The 21,610-nt window shown below is 38.6% G+C and overlaps 1 protein-coding gene across 2 annotated transcripts in view; it reads left to right on the forward strand.

The window, feature by feature from the left end:
- The window catches only part of dnm1a (dynamin 1a), a 58,318-nt gene that overhangs the window by 8,227 nt on the left and 28,481 nt on the right, over positions 1-21,610 (forward strand). For both annotated transcript variants that reach the window (XM_042395966.1, XM_042395965.1), the window contains exons 2-14: positions 4,636-4,709; positions 5,940-6,089; positions 6,322-6,525; positions 8,070-8,168; positions 9,186-9,346; positions 9,429-9,571; positions 9,667-9,802; positions 12,221-12,288; positions 14,025-14,163; positions 19,483-19,569; positions 19,679-19,749; positions 19,895-19,946; positions 21,406-21,417. In XM_042395966.1, coding sequence (XP_042251900.1) covers positions 4,636-4,709; positions 5,940-6,089; positions 6,322-6,525; positions 8,070-8,168; positions 9,186-9,346; positions 9,429-9,571; positions 9,667-9,802; positions 12,221-12,288; positions 14,025-14,163; positions 19,483-19,569; positions 19,679-19,749; positions 19,895-19,946; positions 21,406-21,417 — 1,396 coding nt within the window. The remainder of the gene's footprint in view (positions 1-4,635; positions 4,710-5,939; positions 6,090-6,321; positions 6,526-8,069; positions 8,169-9,185; positions 9,347-9,428; positions 9,572-9,666; positions 9,803-12,220; positions 12,289-14,024; positions 14,164-19,482; positions 19,570-19,678; positions 19,750-19,894; positions 19,947-21,405; positions 21,418-21,610) is intronic.

The following is a 21,610-nucleotide window of genomic DNA, read 5'->3' on the forward strand; positions in this document are numbered from 1 at the left end:
AGATAAAGACATACAAAACACAAGGAAATAAACAACAAAAGTGAGGGAATAAAGAGCTAGAATATACCTAACAAATCTGAAAAACTGTAGTTGCCAAAGTATTGTATGAAAACTAAGTTGTTTTCTTGGAAAATGTCTGATACAATACCTTCATTTGAAGTTATAAGATGACATTTCTTCAGCATTTGTACATACTGTAAGAAACAGTATGTTCCCAGGGGACAAACACAAAACCAATAGTGTGAAAACCAAATTCTTCTTGCAAAAAGTGTGTCAGGCTTGAAAAAACACACTCACAAAACACACAAAATGTAAATGTTTTGTAAGTGGAGCTCTTTCCTACTGATAAAAACTGTCAAGTGACCCTGCGTTTTGTTTGTACACCACTGAATGTGCACAGTTTACAACAAGGAGAAGAAGCAATGAGCCACAGCAGCTGGTGCCCACTAGACACTGTGTGTATGTGGGTTTGTCATAGGCTACTTTTGGGGACAAATTTCAGACTAAAGACCAGTTAATTTTGGACGGCTTGTCCAATTGGGGGCAAAAGCTGTGTACCAAATTGCTAAAATGCTGATTTTTGGGTCAGTGGTTAAGGTTATATTTAGGGTAAGTCTCCAGGAAATGAATGTAAGTCTATGTAATATGCCCAAAAGTGACCTTGGACAATGTGCATGTGTGTTTGTGTGTGTTTGTGTGTGTGTGTGTGTGTGTGTGTGTATGTGCATAACAGCAAATGACTGCTGAAAAATGAATGAATCAATGGCTGAATGCACTCTGAAAGATGATCCTGTAAAATCCTCTTGTTTTCATGCGTTTTGAGGACGCAAGATGCTAAAAAATGAAATCAATCAAATGAATAAGCTGGGGCTCAGCTGTGTGATGACCTCCCTTGACCCTGTGACCTGCATCAGTGTAGTCAGCACCCCCCTCCCACCCCCCCCCCCCCCCCCCACACACAAACACAAACACCTTCCTCCTCCTGTATCAACTGATAATTATGGTTGGTTGCAATAGAAAGATGGAGGGACAGAAGTGAGTAAAAGTTGTTGCCTGATACAGTCTTAGACCTGAAAGTGCTTTTAGACAGACAGTGACTGCTGAGTGCTCTAATGTGCTCGTAGCAGGTAAATTGATGTAACCTTAAAATCTCACTCTGAGTCTCTGTCACTGTCTATCTTCTCTTCCTGATGAAAAAAAAATCAGCTTTTCTCCTTGTTTGCTCGTATTCAGCCCTCTCCTCTTTACCTCTACTGTCGGGGGATTGTATCTGTGCTTTTAGCAGTCACATGGTGGAGAAGGGGGACTGCCACCATCTCCGCAGGATTAGGTAAATGATGAGTGTACAGAGAGACAGCGAGGGGAGAGTCCTGAGTGGTCACATATTCCTCCCTCTGGTCAAACTTTACAGGCTTATAGACACTCAGTATTGTGGCAGCGTGTGTGGCAAAATATATTATATGTGTGTGTGTGTTTTTGAGTGTGATTCTGTCTGTGGCCTCTTCCCCCACATGGAGGATACTCATGATGGCAGTTTGAGGAGGAGTGGAGTGAGAAGAAGACCTGCAGTTAAGGCCATCTGTCTTCTCTAAACGGCATCCAAATGGGGAAAAAGAAGATCCACACACACATACACACACACACACACAGTTGCACACAGGCAGGTAGACCAGCAGATGGACACATAAAGGCTAAGAGAAAGGGAGGAGGGTTTCCTTTGTTGTACTAGGCAGAGGTAAAACAACAAACATTGACACAGTAAAATGAAGCTCCCTATTGCCTGTGTATCCAGAGCGGCACATGTGAGCGGTAAGCAAACATTAGCTATGATGTGTTTTCAGGGTTATGTTGACAATCACACAGTGAAAGCTTGTTTGTCACATTCTCCTCATATATTGATACTGATTGTAACATACTGCAGCTTGGAAAAGAATTGAGTAAAAGTGATCTACAGGAAACAGCAACCTGCACGTTTTTGAGCGATTACAACACTCACTTTCATTTGAAATTACAAATCTTGCCACCTTTGATGTTTTTTAATTGACTTAATGGTCTTTTGTCTATTACTAATAGACAATTATTACTAATAGATGTAGGTGCCATTGTGTTTTAGAAAAGAACTTGTGATAGCATGAGCAAATAAACACCAGAAATTTCCAGTTTGAATAGTTATTAAACAGAAAGTTTCCAGTTATACTGGTCAATGTGAGTAAATAACAACCAGGAGCTTCCTGTTTAGAGAGCCATTAACAAAAAACACAGTTTCCTGCTTGTTTTCAGCTGCTGCTTTATCACAAAGTATGCAACTAACCACTGTCCACAGCTGTGTTATGATTTGCCCAGCTACGGGAAGAGCAAACTATGCAAAAAAAGAGCAAACTAAACTGCAAACTATGATGCCTACATAGTGGATTTAAAAGTACTTTATATGTGAATGTGCACTGTTTATAGCAGCAGTGTGAGCAGAAGTAGATACATGTTGCAGCGACTGATGCCTTTGATCTAATTAAAACTAGAGCTGAATGTACCTATTCAGAATTGCAACATCCAAATTCTCAGCAGCTTATGCACGCAGAAAGACTCAACAAATAATGGGAGACAGTGGCGGATACATTTGGTGTCCATGTTTAATATCTGCTGAATTTGCTTTTCCTATTTTGAGCAAAAGACACTCAGCTCTTATTAACTCTCAGCTCATGACTCACGTCTCCCAACTGCCTTCAGGCTTTGCTTCAGGGTCAAACAGTGGCCTCATCTATTTCTTATTCATGTCTTTCAGATGATTAGTATGAAGTGAGCGAAAATCCTCTCATGAGATACTGAAGAATTTATCTCTGTGTCGCACAATTTGAAGACATTTTCAACTTTATCAATCTTTAGATAACAATGAATGATAGAAAACAGGAGCCGCACCAAGCTGTGAAGAAGACACATATACTTGAATTGTAGTCCAGCTAACAGCAAGATAATGTAATAAACTGCTCTTATACAAGGTTAGATAGAAAACAGCAGCATGGGTCCCTAACAGCCTCTTGTTGTTGTTACACACACACACACACACACAGATGCCCACCACGCATCACTGAATAAGAACTGTCATGTCAGCTGGTAGAGGAGCACACAGTGCCAGTGGCGAGTTGACGCTGATGTTGCATAAGCAGCTGAAAACCCCCAAAGAAAACAGTGTATTGTGCACAAGAGAAACATGAATACATGCAGGCAGGCGGTCATCTGTACAAACACATGTTCGCACAAACACATACGCACGCTTAACAGCTGAGAAACATCAGGGCAGTATTTTAGTTGATAACGGATGTAAATGTTAATTTCTGTGCTACACAAACTCACGCAACGATACACACAATCGTCTAACTAAAAGAGTAGGTGGACAGAAAATCTAATATTACAAAACAGAAAACGCTACAGGTTTTTTCACATAAAAGAATCACTTGTGCCTTGTTACTTGTTATCATTTCTTTGTTAATTAACTTATCAGAAATTGTAAGAGACAAGTCAAATTGCTGGAAGAAACACTGTAAATGCTACAGCACTGACACATATTTTAATCGCCAGCACTTTAGAAGGAGAAACTGCTAAAAGAGAATAGTGAAGCTTGTGCAAATGGCTGTAATAGATCAGTTTTGTAGCTTTTTACTGCAATCATTTTTGGTGATTTCTCCATCCTGCTGCAGCTGCTGCTGAATTTACAAACATGGAAATGCTAAAGTGTTAAGAAAAAAAAAATCAGTTTCTTCTATTTTAACTTTGCTTTTCAAATAATTCTCTACATGATCGTGTATGATTGTGACTCACTTTGCTCTACAGTCATAATTCATGAACAGTTTATTTCTACTGTGTTATTGTCTTGTCTGTAATATTCTGACATTTCAGTACAAGAAAAGACAAAAAGGTTTTGGATTATCTGCATGAATGTATTGTTAATATAACACAATTTAAATTTTATTGCTAGAACAAACAAATGATCATTTTTTATGTATAACCAAGTGTTACATTAACATTTCAATAATGTGTACCACTTGAAAAAAAGGTGTTTCCATCAACAGGGTTTGATTTTGAGGGTTCAGTTAATCCAGGAAAATCTTTAGGAACTTTCAGACACTAATATTTTCTTAGCCATAACTTTTAACCATTTTACTGCTGTATTAGATGTTCCCATAAAAGAGGGTTCCTGCAGAAAGTGCACAGCAGTAAATCTAATGGATTTGTAGCCTGGTGGGACCACAGTTGTTGTGTGAGGATTTGTTGTTTTTCAGCTCTGCACCGCTCACACAAACACACACTTACACACATGCAAATGCACACGTTCTCTGTTCTTTGCACAGATCTCCAGAGGGAATAATACTGAAGCTTTCCCAAAGCATCAAGATGGTGATTCATTATTAGTAACTAATGGGCTTTTTGTCATTTGATGATTCACAAGGACACAGCTTTTGGGTTTCAAATGTACTTAATGGGTTTATTTGTACAGTATTTATATTTTCACTAATATTCATGATGCTGTGATATCTATACGAAGAATTTGAGAACATGACTTACAGTTATTTCATTAATTCTGATTTTAGTCCTTCTGCGTCGTTGTTGGTTTTACTGACCATCTGTCTTCTTGTGTTACAGGGATTTCCTTCCCCGCGGTTCTGGCATTGTGACCCGTCGTCCTTTGGTCCTGCAGCTGATGAACTCTCCAACAGGTAAAAAAAAAAAGAAAATCCCCATAAACATCCATTGAAGTTCTTGTCTTCCAGGACATGAGATGCGTAGTACTATTATTGCATGTCAAAATTTGTAACTTAAAGTCACCTGATATTTGTGCATGAGCTGATGCTGTCTCAGCAGCTCTCACTCACTGTAGAAAAGCATGAGCATAATATCAGTGAAGGCTTCTGAAGGGACGTTTCTAAACCTGAAGAGGCTTGTCACTTGACAACATCTTGCAGTGTGGAGCCTAAAAGGAGCTGGGATGGGTCAAGCCCCAAACACAATACATAGACCTCATTGTCCTTGTAATGGAATGAAGTAAAAAGGCAAGAATACACTTTTCAAAGAGATAAGTTGGTTGTTTCCTCTGCTCTCTGTAAGCCAGCATCTAGTGGCCATTAAAAGAATTACATCTTAAGGCACTTGAGCTTTCAGTTCAGCAGTCAATGTCTGTTACTGTGAAGACTGTACAGCATCTTTAATTTAAAGCTATTAGACTCAGCCATTTTATGTTAGACTCAGATCTACACTTGTTCCTTTCTCATCGTTCTTGTATTTTATTTGGAAATGTGTAATGCATAACAGCCCTGTTCCTTTAAATAGTTTCCAATGATTCTTCCTGGAAGGAGACAGCAGTTAAGAAACTGACGCAGCTTTTAGCTCCCACAGGTGTAAACCTCCCTCCCATTTCCCCACTGCATGCTAAACATTCCTCCTCCTTGCTCACTTCTTCGAGGGAAAACCTGGTCCCTCAACATCTTTTCCACGCCATCCGTCTCTACAGACTGGGAGATGTAGACAATATCCTCATGTTGCCATAGTTACATCTTATTCACAGTCTGTTATAAGCGGCTTGATCGTGGTGTGAATCGGAAATTAATTTGCCCTTGTTTAGTTTGAATATACAGTCATGGCTGCTGGATTATGTTAAACCCTAAACTTTAAGCTTTTTAACACTTTTTTTCAGAGCCTTACTGACAAAAATAGAAATGTTATTTTTTAGGCAAATCATCCAATATTTTGTCTTTTAAAATAATATTATTTATTCAATTCTTTGATTGAAAAACTGATTTGAGGTGTCATAGTTTATTTTTCAACAGGTTCTCTTTCTGTTTTCTTCTCTGCTGTCTTTGTTTGTCGTTGTCTAATCATCCTCTAATCATCTACTATTGTCCTCCCTTTGTTTTTTTTTTACAACTGTTTCCTCTTCTTGTCCCTTCCAGAGTTTGCTGAGTTCCTTCACTGTAAGGGCAAAAAGTTCATAGATTTTGATGAAGTCCGGCAGGAGATCGAGGCAGAGACCGACCGTATCACCGGAGCCAACAAGGGCATCTCCCCTGTGCCCATCAACCTGCGTGTCTACTCCCCTCATGGTGAGACTGACAAAACTCTATGTATACATGAATTTGGGTTGACTTGCATAATGTAGATTTTTAAAACTTTTACACACTCTGATTCGGATCCAGTTTGTCATTTCTCCATGTCTGACATCAATAAATTAAGGGCTGTACATCCAGGCCTTTTATTTGGCAACAGTGCATCTGAAGAAGCTCCTGCATGTGGCAGCTTTCTCTTAGTCCTCCTGTTCCATTTTTCTCCTCACAGTGCTCAACCTGACGCTGGTGGACCTGCCGGGGATGACCAAGGTGCCGGTGGGCGACCAACCTGCAGATATCGAGGCCCAGATTAGAGAAATGTTGATGCAGTTTGTCACCAAGGACAACTGCCTGATGCTGGCCGTTTCCCCGGCAAACTCTGATCTGGCCAACTCTGACGCTTTAAAGATTGCCAAAGAGGTCGACCCTCAGGGTGAGTGTATGCATGCACACACACACACACATATTCACACACACAAAGTTTGCAGAAATGTACAGAAACCAACTTAAAGGGGACATAACATGCTTTTTGTGATATTCTGTCATTTACTGTATATACTGTTATAATGTTGGATGTCTATGTTAAACATGGTCAAAGTTCCATAACATGAGGTGGGTGTATGTGAAAATGCTCCCTGAAAGTCAAAAGCCAGGGCTTTATCCTGATCTGAACGCTCTGTCTGCAACATTATCTCTACCTCTCCATCAAACTGACATCAGATTGCGTGGGTGCATGCCCACACATGGCCGTCAGTTAGTCTTTGTTGTTGTGAATTGGGTTGTTCACGTTGTCCACTTGCTTAGTTCAGACTGGGTTTGATTGGATCAGCTTGAACATGTACAAATGTATTTGAGAAGTTGACATTTTGAGTAAAGAACGAGAAAAACTGAAATCTACTGTTTGTTAATGTGAGATGAATTTAGTTTGTTTTTTTTTAAACTGTGAATCATGCAAAGATACTTCAGTAGAATATAAAGAATATAAATATAGACCTTCAAATGTGCATGATACGTCCTCTTTAAGTATAATTTTGATGTACCATATTGGCCCGAATATAAGGTGACCCTGATTAAAAGACGACATACTCACCCACTCTCCTACCAGGCTCAAGCGGTCAAAAATAATTTTCTCTGGCAGTTGGCATTTATAAGACTGTTTGTCTTTTTGAGCTCCTTATCATCTGTGACAGTGATATTTGGCAGCTTGACATATTCCATTTCTGCGGTAGAGACGTCGGAAGACACTTTGGATTCGTTTTAACTTGTTATGAATTTATTTTCTCCGTGACAGAAAAATACAAAACACTTTTAGAGCTGACTGACTCTAACACACTCACTATAAATAGACTTTAAGACACTCGCTAGCCTAGCAACATTAAAGCTACAAACAACCCACAATGCAAGTCGGTTTTACATCGTAACTTTATCCATTCAAAAACAATATTTGATGCTGTAAACACGTTATTGTCTAAACTGCGAATATAAGACGATCCCACTTTTTCCAGTATTTCCAGGAAAAAATACTTATATTCTTATATTCAGACCAATGCGGTACTGATACTTTACTTGAGTATTTCCATTTTACTGTGTGTTACTTTGTAATTCTACTCCACAACAATTCAGAAGGAAGTATTGTAGGCCTACTTTTACCCGCTATAGTTATTTGATAGTTCCTAGTTACTTTTCAGATTGAAATGTTTACTCCAAAGATATGAGATCACTTCCTAAAATATGACGCCTAGTTACAGAATAAACTGCCCAAAAGTATATAAAGTAAAAAAAAATAGGTCCATGATATCCTGTATATACTAATATAACACTCTAAAAGGTGCCCTTCTACATAACTTAGTAGTAAGTAGGTTTTACTAATAATATTGTAATTTTATTTAGGTCAAATTTTAAATGCAAGACTTTTGTACTGAGTATTTTACACTATGATATTGATTCTGGTTTGTGTGTATGTGTGTGTGCATGTAGGAATGAGGACCATTGGTGTGATCACCAAGCTGGACCTGATGGACGAGGGGACAGACGCTAAGGACATCCTGGAGAATAAGCTGCTTCCACTCAGGAGGGGTGAGCACACAAACAGTACCTCTTTTCTACTTCAGGGCCCTCGCAATGACACACTGTTTCCCTCTTGTGGTAATAAGGCAGTTGTACTCAAATGCTCCAACCACTGGGGGAAAAAAAAGAAAAAAAAACAGAGAAAGGGAGGGAGAAATGGAGGGAACAGGGCGTAATAAAACAATACTGAGTGAGAAATCAAAGCACAGACAGAAAGGTATATAGGAGGAGTTGTAAGGGAGAGGTGGCAGTGGGCAAAGAGAAAAACACTGTCTTGGAAAAGAGCTTGCATGTATCTTGTGGGCTGCCCTTTATTGCAATGTGCTGATGTGGTACTTTTCTTTTCCATTTGCACTTGGTTAGGACCCAGGCATGTGCTTTTGAATATTTTCCATGTCCTTTGTTTTTTCTATGTTTTTTCCCCCCGTCTTTTTCTCTCCGTCTCTCTCCGTCTAAATGCTGTGGATGTTCACATTTACAAGCCTGCTGGCTCACAGTTGCATTAGTTATAGAGCATGAAACAGCCTTTAACTGAGTGATGCATGAGAAAACTTAACTGGAGGTGAAATGGGATCTGCTTGACCTGAACTCTCCTGGTTGTTTCTCTTTTCCTTTCTCTCTTTCTGTCATTTCTTTCTTCTTTTTTGATTCATGTAATCCCTCCCTCCTTTCTGTCTTTCTTCCATTCATCCTTCGTCTATATTCTTTTCTTTAATCCAAAGTCTCTTAAAATGTGGTTTTGCTCAACCAAACATTATTAAACACAGTTTTTAAACGCTTTAGTCCTGGAGGGGCTGTTCATTCTGGGTTTGGCTGCTTAAACTCAGTTCATATGTAGAAAATAAAGAGTCCAGCACGATTCCAGATTGGTACAAGACTACAGTATACTATCTCCCTTTCATATTACCAGTCAGTCCACAAGCATTGAATCCGTTCCAGTCTGCTCCATAAAATTCCAGGAAGTTATGAAAAGAGTTGGATCTGGTTTTCTGTACTGTAAATCTCCGTGGGATTCTTTGTGTCCAGGTTACATTGGTGTGGTAAACAGGAGCCAGAAGGACATAGATGGGAGGAAGGACATCAATGCTGCTATGGCCGCTGAGAGGAAGTTCTTTCTCTCTCACCCTGCTTATAGACACCTGGCTGACCGTATGGGCACTCCATACCTCCAGAAAACCCTCAATCAGGTAGGTAAAAAAGCAATATATAGGGACTGTCCAACATTCCCCGTATTCCCAGTGATCTATCTCTGACCTTTAACCCACACAGCAACTGACCAACCACATCCGAGACACCCTGCCGGCTCTGCGGGCCAAGCTGCAGAGTCAGCTTCTCTCCATAGAGAAGGAGGTGGAGGAGTACAAGAACTTCAGACCTGATGATCCGTCTCGCAAGACCAAGGCTCTGCTCCAGTGAGTAGATACAGCACATAGATAGACAGAGAGATAGATCGACACATCGATAGATACATAGATTCATTGATATCTGTTCCTCTGTCTCCCTGCAGGATGGTGCAGCAGTTCTCTGTGGACTTTGAGAAGTGTATAGAGGGCTCTGGGGACCAGATTGACACGGCTGAGCTGTCAGGTGGTGCCAGGATCAATCGCATCTTCCATGAACGCTTCCCCTTTGAACTGGTCAAGGTGTGTATGTGCCAGATTTTGTGTTTATTCATGTGATTTGGTTTGACTGTTTTATTGATAATCCTCACTGAAGCTATGCAAATGGTTTGTATGACAGTATAGTGTAAGATTATATTCCTATGTTTGAAATCTCGTAATTACAAAAATATAATACTGTTTTTTGAGTATTACTCAAAAAAAAAAAGACAGAAGGTAATCAGGGAATGCACATACAGTAAAAGGTTGATATGGGTACCATCACATGTTTAGTGTCCCAAAACATAGGGCACAAAATAAATGGCTTAGGGTATAATTCATGAGTCAGCACATTTTAATAAATATACTGAGATCTAATGCAGGAAAACATAAAAATATAAAATTATAATGAAATTGTGTGCAGCCCTTGTATATATTATCTGACACTGGTTTAGTCTAAGTTTTCCTTTCTCTGTCCAGTTTACAGAAAATTTATTATCATGATGTTTTGATGAAAAAACATGTACTGTAGCCTACATAAACAGAGTAAAGTAAACAGTGCATACAATAAATGCATAGAAAGCCATGCTAAAAGCAGGGCTAATGTTTACCATCTTAGTTTAGCATGCTAACATCTGTATTGTATTGTATCCATGAAATTATTGCATCCATGAATATCTTTACCACATTTCATGACAATATATCTTTTAGTTGTTGAGATATTTTGGTCTGGCTCGATAGACCGACAGACTAACATTGCCATCCAAAAGTGCATGCCGCTAGCATGGGTAATAAGAGATAGTGATATATAGCACATAAAGTATTATTGATACAGTGGGAAATACTCAGAATCAGAAAAAGAAAGAATATTGGAGTGTACTAAAATATTGACGAAAGAAAAAAGGCATCTTGATTTATGAGAAAACAAGCTCTTTCTGGGGTTTTTTTGAATCTGTCTCTCTGATATCATTTCCCAGTCTGAGAAGGAGAGAAGTCCTCCCTCAGGATTTTTATTCTGGGCTATTCTGACCCAAACATTCCTTGTTTCCTCCCTCTCTGTTTAACCACTACCTCTCCCGTAGTCGTCTCTTCACTCTCACTTCCCTCACCTCACCTTCCTCACTCTATCACTATATCCATCCACGTTACATCCCTCCCCCACTTCCTGTGTGTTCGCATTTCATCATCTTAACCCTGAGCTTGTCCTTCCTCCATCCACCTTCTCTGACCTCTGTCTCTCTAAACCTCACCCCCTCTTTTACATGTATTCCTTTTTCATTTTCTCTCTGTCAGCCCTTCTTCTCCCTCCTTTCATCCATCCATCCATCCGTCCTCTCTCGCCCTCCCTCTGAGGATATAAATCTTAATGTCTGGGACAGAGGCTGCAGAAAAAAGGCCCCGTGCGTTTCTCACTGAAAAGACAGAGCAGGTTGCTTCCTAACCAAAAGCTTGACTCATGACACAGAACACCCCCACTGTCTGCCAGATAGAAGTCAGTTCATCATTATGTTTTATATGTTTATAATCCATCATTCGAAGTTAGTATGAAAACGTATTGAGGCAAGATTGTGGTTTTGCAGTAAATAAAAAGTGAGATTTTTGGACAAACATATTAAAAACAGATTTTTTATATAGTAGCTCAGCTTGAAAGCAACTTTCAGTGTTACAGCCTGTTAGACAGAACAAAAGAGTCAAATCTGTGATTAAGGTTTGCAACATAAAAGCAGCCAAGACATTTAAGAAACGGTTAAGCATAGCTGGTCTAACCCTGTGGTTTCCTACATTACTTGTAAAATAGAGTCTACTTTGAATCACTTTTAAAGGTCTGAAGAGGTCAAATTATCCAGTAATTTGCAAGAAAAAGACAAAAAAAGTTGGAAAACATGAATATAATTCTGTATAAATGTTTTTTCTGCTTTCATAACAAATAAGGTACATCATGCTAACGGACAAAATTTAGAGGTGTTACAGTAGTCGGTAGATTTTTTTAAAACTTTGGACAGAGCCAGGCTAGCTGTTTCCCCCTGTTTCCAGTCTTTATGCTAAGCTAAGCTAAGCTAATCACCGGTTGGCTCAAGCTTTGTATTGAACAGACAGATGTGAGATGGTATCAATCTTCTCATCTAACATTTGGCAAGAAAAAGCGTATTTCCCAAAATGTCAAACTATTCCTTTAATCGTCTAACAACCCCTTAGATATTGTTGCACTGGTCTAATTTGTGGAAAATATGGATCATACTGACAAAAACAACAAAAACAACGGAGGGCATATATGAGTAGAAGTGGGTTCTTAATAAGCTCGAAACATGCGTTTTATGAGCTGACATGGTATTTGGAAATTTGTAGAAAAAAAATACAGAATAGAGGAGTCTAGCGAGCGGAAAGTTTCACATATATTATGAGTTTATGTGAGTCTGTGTGAGCTCTTAATGCTTCCTGATGTTCTCTCTATCTCTTTTTCAGATGGAGTTTGATGAGAAAGAGCTCCGCAAGGAGATCAGCTACGCCATCAAGAACATTCATGGCATCAGGCACGTCCGCCCTTCATTTCCCCCCTCCGTCTCTCCTTCCCTCCCTCTATTTCTACGTCTTAGTCACCTCTGCTGTATCCAACTGACTTTGCCAATCTAATCGCCAAGACCTCTAGACTTAGACTGAGTGCTCTGTTGCATACTGATAACAAAATTGACAGAGGAGATTTGGGATCAGATAGGTGACTACTGGTTGCATGATACTTATTTTTCTGGCTTTCCCTTGTGTTTTGTGTTTGTTTGTCTATTCATGCTATTGTGTTTGTCAGTCATCTGTCTGGTTGGTGAAATTCTGCAACTTTCTCACTGTATACTTTATCATCCAATAAGACTGAAAACATCATAAAATGATCAGTTTATATTTGGTGCCAAATAGTGCTTTGGTCTGTCTAAATTATACTTCTGGGTAAATACTGATTTACAGTCTAGCTGCTCATCTGTTTCTAGGTAACAAGTGTGTGAAACATCACTGTGCTTTACAGAGAAATATTTAATTTATTTCTATGATGGAGAGAATATTTTTGGTTTATGTTGCCACTAATTTCAACTTTATCTACTTTTCTCTTGCTTCAGTATTTTGAGAAATGAGTAGTTGCGTGTAGAAAATATACATATATCATTTCACTAAAAAATATTGTAACCTTATTAGTTAATTACATTAATTGCCTAAATGTTTGTTCAATGATTTCACTAGCCTGATGCTAAAATACCAGATGATAATTTATTAATAATTGGGTTAATTTGGTTGCTTAAATTCAAGTTTAAGTTAAAAAAAAATGCCATGGAAGTCCATATTCAGACATGTGCTAAAGTAGATTTTGGTTTGGCACATTCATGTTATTGAAATAATCTGGGTCCAGGGCACGCCTTCAAAACTGTCAGGTTTTTCTAGTGGCCATCCCTTTAAAACAAGCACCTTTAATCCCACAGAAATCAGATGTTGACACTTACCAAGGCAAAAAAGGGAGGTTGTGTATGAATCGTCATTCTTTTTTTTTTTAAGTTTGTTTGTTGTCAGTTTGAATCATGGTAAGGTCTGTTTCATATCTGAGTTTACTAGCTAAGACATTTCTTAAGTTTGAATAGTGCAACCTGATTTAATAAATCAGCAGTTTGAAACTTGCTTGTAGTAACCAAGAACTTATGAAAGACTTTATGTACAAACTAGTGCAACCAAGTCCAGGACTATATAAACTATGTATTTGCCATTGCAATGGCGTTATAGGTGCTTGAGTAGTTGTACCAGTTGTAATGCAACTGACTCCAATCAGATAGAAATGTTGAACAATGAAACCCTGAAAAAAACCTTCACTCCTCCATGGAAATAAATTAAATACATTCAGTTTTCAGTGTCAAGTGAGATCCCATTCATCCTCCTCAGGAATAACACACCATCCAGTCTATAGTAACACGTTAACTCTCAACATCTTTTGAGGGAAAATGACTGGATATAATCAAAGTAGCCAACAAATAACTTGAAATTGCTTAATATTTACCCAATGTCACTTGATATTTCCTTACACATGTTGATTTGTTGAAAATTTTGGCTCCATTCCCTTTCCCCCACTAGTTTGTGTCTGTTTATGTTTGTCATTTGGGAAAAGCTCATACATGGGGGGTATTTCTTTACAATTAACACTTTTCTCTTTACCCAACCTTCCTCCCTCCTTCTTTCTTTCTCTCCACCATCCTCCTCTTTTTTTGGCCCCGTGGCTGGTTCTCTCTCTGACGAGCAGAACTGGCCTCTTCACCCCGGACATGGCCTTTGAGACCATTGTGAAAAGGCAGATTGGGAAGATAAAAGAGCCTTGCACCAAATGTGTGGACATGGTCATTTCTGAGCTAGTCAATACGGTTAGGCAGTGTACCAAAAAGGTAAAAAAAATAAAAGTAAACAGTGGATAGCACTTTTTTTTTTATTTTCAACCCTCATCTGCAAAGTCCCTCCGCTGTTCACTCCCTTCCACTGTAACCACCTGGCTCCCTCCAGCCTCTGCTGTTTTTCGGACAGCGAGGAGGCTGGAGTGGCAGGGTGGGCTGTGGTATACCTGCCTGCCTGTACTGGACTGCTTTGGACGGGTTTGGCTGGACAGACTGGCCGTGGTAGAGAGCTGTGCTGAAGAGAAAACAAAACAGTGTGGAAGCTGAGTGGTTATCGATATATGGTTGCCAAAAAAAGAGTCAGTGATATTAAAAAAATTAATTTATGAATCAGATTTAAGGCTTTGATTAAATAATATTTCAGGACAGTTTCTAACTAATTATCAGCATTATTTTTGCAAGAATTGAGTATCTTTTTCATGGTCTTGTTCCTTTTTGAGTCTGGAAACTCACTTTTTACATTTTTGATGAAGTATTTTACTCAAATACACTTTGAAAAGCAATAATTAGCAGCTTCAGTCAGGTTGTTTCTGCCTGTTTTTTTTCAGAAGGCTAATTTTGAGCTGTGCCCCACTTCCACACCATGTTCTAATAGTATGGACTATATATATAGTAACTGTCATTGTACTGTGATGATAAGATTTTTTTTTATTATTATTATTATTATTTTTTTAGTTATTTGCGCAAGACACTAATGTGTGCAAAATATTATCTTGTGTGCATAACAAGATTAAACGATACAATCTTTCAGCACTTCTGGGCTTCCGTATCACATGACAAGATTTTAGATTAGTTTTTGTTTGTTTTTCCAGATCTACCTGGAGCAAATTGTTTGATTTTTTTTTTTTTTGCAGCTGTGAGCAGCTCTTACATTTCCTTTTTGCATAAACAGCAGACTAAAAACTCAATAGTTTTGAATTATGCATGCAGACTTTTGACTTTATACTTGATTTTGTCTCTTTTGTGGTATGCACACACTCTTAACTGCTTTACTCAAAGCCTGCAGAAAAATTGCTATTTAGTGTAGAATTGGGACACAGCGTAAGAAAATATGACCACTGCTGTGAAGATCTTGAGTAATTTTCAACTCTGATGTAGTTCTACTTCAGAAATATTTAAGTTAACAAAATAATCCTCCTCAGAAACCATGAGCAAGATACTCTTTCCACCTTCGCTTGTGCACAAAGTAATACACTTGTTTGGAAGATCATGTGTCAATTATTATGAATAACTGGCAGCCGTATTGGATGACCTCAGCGTCCAGACTTCCTTGTGTGTGAGACAGCAGCCGTGCACCTGCAGCAGACAGGAGCCATGACGATTATGTTTTAAGTGCACTTCAACAGGCCTCGGGGGGCTTCGCTCAGGGTTGTGAGTGTGGCCAAGAGAAAGAGTAGTAGTCTTTATCCAAATTGATCCTCTGTGACCAAACAATTTCAACAGCGGTTGGACTGCAACAACCTGGAGGCCTTTGGGATGATATATGTTATGATTAGGCTCCCGCTGGAAAGTTAAGAGGAAAAGGAGGGATGGGCAGGGAAAGGGGATCAGGGAGGAGGGATCAGAGTGTCTTGGCTGAACGCCGGGGTGCACAGCTGCGGTCTCTCGGTGCGTCGCTTGGAGTTTTTTGGCTGTCGGAGTTGTTCAGGCTGGGACCTCTCTCTATTTCTTTCTCTTTTCTCTCATCTTCTCTTTCTCTTTGCTCTTCATTGATAGAGAGAGACTCCAGCTCTGTCCTGTTTTAGAATGGCTTGAGGGGAAACCAAATGTCTCACTTGCATTTTCTTCCTTCTGTGCTGTTTATCCCCCCCCCTCCACCCCCACCCCCAACCCTCACACTCCTTGTCTTTTTTAAATATGTTGTTTCTTCTGTTCCATATCCAATTTCTATCCACCTTATCCATGTACTGTCCCTCTCCCTCGCCATCACTTGTTTCTATTTGACTCCCTTTTCTCCACTTGCCTTTTTTTTTTTTTTTAAATTTCCTTTTGCAACTCTCTCTCCACCTTTTTTTCTCTCCTTTTTTAATTTTTTTTTTTTTTTTTTTTTACCCCTGTCTCCGTGCCGCCTGCCTATCCCTACAGGACGGGGCTGTTCACCCCTGACCTCGCCTTTGAGGCTATAGTGAAAAAGCAGATCCAAAAGCTGAAGGAGCCCACACTGAAGTGTATAGATATGGTAGTCAGCGAACTCACCTTCACCATACAAAAGTGTAGTCAAAAGGTAAAATGCCAAAGAGAACCAAACCACTTTCACTATCTTTGTTAACAGGTAGGGGTAGACCGATGGCTGGACGCTAATTTTCCACTAATAATTGATATCAGGAGATGTGAAAGAAATAACAAAACCAGGCATAAACTGCTTCCTTAAAGGATAGTAGCAAAAAGTGGCATTTATGCTGAAGACTGACTGTTAGATCTAAATAGATATAATGAGAGTTGAATATTATTTTTCTTTCTAAATCTTTAATAGGGAGAATGATGAAGACTTCTTGGTCAGCTTTGCTGTTTAGTTACATGGACGTTTTTTTAATGAATAATTTTCTGTGGTGTGATGAGTACAATTTATTGCATAAAGCCAAAATTAATTGAACCATTTATGACACATTTTGGCGGAGATTTACTTCCCAATACTTTTAAAATTTTAAGCTGACATTTGTAAAAACTGCACCTACAAATTATGAACCATATGTTGACTTAGATTTTTGATTTTTATAATACTTTACCAAATTTAACACGAATTGTAATAGGATTTTTTTTTTGCCTTCATTTATGCCTAATAAATATACTAAAACAAGAGTCGACAGCCATGCTAGCTGCACTCTGAGGTTATAATTAACATGCTAACATGCTTATGTTTAGCTGCTAAATATGCTAAACTTTAGCAGGTTAGTGTTTACCATGTTCACCATTTTATTTAGCGTGGTAGCACGTTCATATTTGCTAATTAGCACAAAGTACTATAAGGCTGATGGAATATTATTAGCTTTGCAGGTATTATGACTAATTAGTTGTAAAACAAAGTATTGGACAAATAAAATAAAAATGTTCACCTGATGATGGCGCTGTATGAAAAGACAGGGGATCAGCTAACATCACCATCCCTAAAGCCACATCGCTAGCATGGCTAAAAAGATTACCCAGCTCATGTTCAATGTATTACAATGAATTCATTCTGTAAACTGACTGAGAATAAATGCCCACTCTTAACAAAAAAAAAAAAAGGAAAATAAATATATAATATATAAAAAATATCAGAATTTAAAAGTGTAGATCTTATTACACACTGAAAGCAGGTATAACAAATACACAAATCTTTCCTCCAGCAGATATCGGTCTATCCTTACTTATCCAAGATTTTACTAGTGTTACCATATAATCCACATTTTAATTTCACTTTCTTTGTCATTTGTTTTCTGTCAATTATTGGCCACATATTGACAATTTAATAAAGTGTTGCGTCTCAACATTGCATGTTCAATAATTTTATTTTATATTTGACCTCATGATGTCTAAAAATCCTTCTAAAAGTCATATTTTTTCTGTCTTTGTCAGTATGCTTTAATTAAGTGGCGTGACTGATTGTGTAGTTCCACTCACTGACTAATTGACGTTCTTTGAGCGTCTTTTTATTTCTACCGTTTTGGGTTTTTTAAAATTTCTTTTTCGACCTCTCCATCCTGTCGTCCTCTAACCCTCTGAACCGGCTGCTTCCTCGCAAAGCAAATGACCAAAAGAGAGCGTGACCTCCTTTGGATTTCTCCTCTCTGTCACACTTTTATCTTGATTTCACTTTCAGAGACTTACTGTTTTTAAAGATACTGTATTATAATATACAGTGCTTGGGAAAATCCACAAAGGGGTCAGTTTGAAGTCTTCCTCCACCCTCCCTCTATCCCATCCCTCCCTTCCTGCTCCTTTGCATCGCATGTCAATCTGAATGTATGTGAGCATCTCTGCATGCAGCCTTGTTTGTAAAAAAACAAAAAAAACAACCAAAAACAATTCTTTCCACTGTGTTGTGTTTTTTAAGACACAGAACCCTTCAGATTTTTCAGGCTTCAAGTTGTAATGCATCTTTATTTGCACAAATTATGTTCTTTTCAGTTGCTTGGACATCAAATACAGTTTATCAAATTTTGTTTTGTTCATGTTTCATTTTTGTGGTTTCCACAACTTCTAATTCACAAAGAAAAAACCCATAAAACACTCAAATCAGTTAACAGTGTTTCCACTGATAATAAGACAATGGTGACATTGTTACAGCTGCTATTGTCTTCTTTTACTGCTGCTCACCAAGTTGAAAACACTGTAAATTTATGCTCTTACTAAACAGATTTGGACTTTTTATACAGTGTGATTGTGATGAGATATTCAAGTTGAATGACCTTATTTATTACTTGATATATTATAATATTAAAAGCACAAGCTGTATGCTTCACTGGAGAGATCGTTGGCATTGACAAGTCATAACAAATGAATATTTAAATTACCTCAGAATGTATTTTTATTCATTTATAGTTTATTCTAAATGTAGTCGCCACAATTGATTCCATGTTATAAACAGGTTTTAATGCCAGTGATTAGACTGGCATTTATTATAACAGTGTGTCCCATGATTATAAAGCATCTATTCTTTATGGATGTTGTGTGCTTTGTAATTGGACTAAACCCAGGAAGCAGCAAATCAACTTGGGAATCAAAAAAAAAAAAAAAAAGAAGTCTACTGATATCCACTCACTCTCCAAAACCATCTGCCAGACATGAAAGATGCATTGCAACTTGCACGAAAACAGCTTATACTTTTCTGTGATTTTGGTTTCGATTTTTCTTCTTTTCCTCTCACACTTCTCCAAATGTGTTTGTGTCACATTGGAGGCCCACCAATGTCTGCGTTCGTGGGTTTGCAATGAGCTCATGGAAAAAAGACCCACAGTGTGCTGGGAAAAGGAAGCTTTTCTGCCAGGAACATTGTTTATTCTGTGTTTGTGTGGCAATATCACAGACTTTGTGCTATCCCTCTGCATTTGTTCCATATTGGCAACAAATAGATATTTTGCACATTAAATTTACTCAAATCCACCCACTGGTCAGGGTGTGCATTGGCTAGAGCTGAGTCTGGGATAAACTCCTCAAAACATTTTTGATTGTGTTTCTGTATTTTTGTTGCAATGGTGGAACTGTGTGTTGTGGTTCAGTGAGAAGAGTAATGTGGTGGTTTATTGAAGCTTGTGACACTGTGTGTGTGCTTGCGTGTGTGTCTGTTTTTTTTTTTTTTTTTTGCTACCTACCTACTGTGCTCTATGCTCACAGCTGGCTCAGTACCCCATGCTGAGAGAGGAGATGGAGAGGATCGTCACCCAGCACATCAGGGACAGAGAAAACCGCACCAAGGATCAGGTAACACACACCAAAATTTCTCGTGAAGCTATGAATTTCCCCAAGTCGGATCAGTAAATGTAAAACAAATGCGCATTCGCTGATAGCATCTCTCACCCTCCTCGCTCAGGTGTTGCTGCTGATAGACATTGAGTTGTCCTACATGAACACCAACCATGAGGACTTCATTGGATTTGCCAAGTGAGTTTTTTCTGTTTTTCATTTCTTTCTCTCCAGCGTTGAGCATTTAAATGCGTGGCTCCTGCATCGTTAAGTGCTCACAGATTCATCAGTTCACGTGGTGTTTTGACAGTATCTCCTGATGTGTGTGTTTTTCGTTGTGCAGCGCTCAGCAGAGGATCAACCAAATGAACAAGAAGAAGACAGCTGGCAATCAGGTGCTTTGATCACAAACATACAGACCCGTCCACTTCGCTGTTGTTTTTACAGGTTTATGGCGCAGAGGTGTGTCGATTTCTTTAAGCTACTCTTGAGCTGCGGGAACATGATTCCAGGCTGAACATCCAAGTCTGTTTTGTCTGTTGGCCAGCAACGCAACATCTGAACTTCATCCAGTCTTTCCCCAAGGCTTTATTCTGTTAGCACTCAGCTCTCGGTTTTGCCCGTGCTAAATGTAGTGCAGCTATACAGTATCTTGTTACCCTGGGCAACAGTCCATATCCTACACACACACACACACACACACACAATGCAGCCCTCTACATGTTACTGTACAGACACTAATGGACAACAGTTGTCTGATCATGAAACAAAGTCACGGTGATGTCAGCAGAAACTGAAGTCGGTTGTGAAAAAGTTTACGGCTTGAACAACAACAACAACAACAATCATAAAAATCAATATCAAATAGAAAGCTCCCAGAGAGCACATACCTCTGCCAAGGTTGCACAATCCTTAAAATCTTTCAGTCATTTTAATAACAGAAAGTGGTTTGGAATTTTAAATCTCCATCTGGATCACAGACGCATAGTGATAGACTGTCATGCAATACATGTGACAGATTTTTTTCATTCAAGTAAGTGCAGTAGTTGATGAGAAAACAGTAAAAAAAAAATACTGGGGACAAGAGGTTGAGAAATCCTCTAAAAAAATCTAAAAGATGTGCATTTTGGACTAAAAAACAAATCACTTCCCTAAATTTATTTCATTTTCCACAAAATGTCTTTGAAATCTGTTCACACATTTTCAAGATTCAAAATCTAAGAAACTTCATTGTCTGTCACATACTAACAAATTCCTTTTTGACACGACTCAACAATAACAAAATAGAAACAGTAGAAATATCAGTAAAAATAAGTTATGAATGCTAGTGTTAATACAGGCAAAAGACAGATGTGAATATCTGTATGTGTCTAGCATGATTTATTTAGGGTATTAACGGCTGGAGAGGAGATGAAGGACATTTTAAAGGTGTTCCTCTTTGCAAGTTGTTATAGCGACGACCTGATGGTGTAGCTGGAAGAACTGGTGCTTTTTTGAGATGCTGAAGTGCTAAATAACAGACAAACGAGCAAACAGGACTAAGAAACAAAACCTCCTCAGAAGGAAATAACAAAATACGACCCAATTATAAAACAGGCATAGTATGTGTCACAGTATCAATTCAATTATATACGTTTACGGCAAATATAGAGCTTTTGCATGACTTACATTCTTCTTTTTCCTTCTGAAAGCATTTAAATCGTCTTCTACTTTTCACACACTTTAATCTTATTCTTTAATTGTATTTTCTTCTGCTCTTATTTTCTGGTGCTTCTTGTTTCTTTTAAGTGATTTCTCTTTTTGCTGTGTCTCTTTCCCCTCTTTGTCCTTCTCTCTGTGGCTTCTCTGCTTTAGGATGAGATCATGGTGAGTAGTGTGTGTGTGTGTGTGTGTGACTCTGTGCATGTCTCCAGGTAGGCTTTCAATGCGTACGTGCTCATGTTTCTACGCTCTGCATATGTTAGAATACACGTATCTATATATGTGTGTGAACTTGGATGTCATTTATGTGTGCTGGGTTACAGGTGGAAGTGTGTATGAATGATCAGTAGATGGGCAG

The sequence above is a fragment of the Thunnus maccoyii genome, chromosome 19 (genome assembly GCF_910596095.1).
Source record: "Thunnus maccoyii chromosome 19, fThuMac1.1, whole genome shotgun sequence".
NCBI lineage: Eukaryota > Metazoa > Chordata > Actinopteri > Scombriformes > Scombridae > Thunnus > Thunnus maccoyii.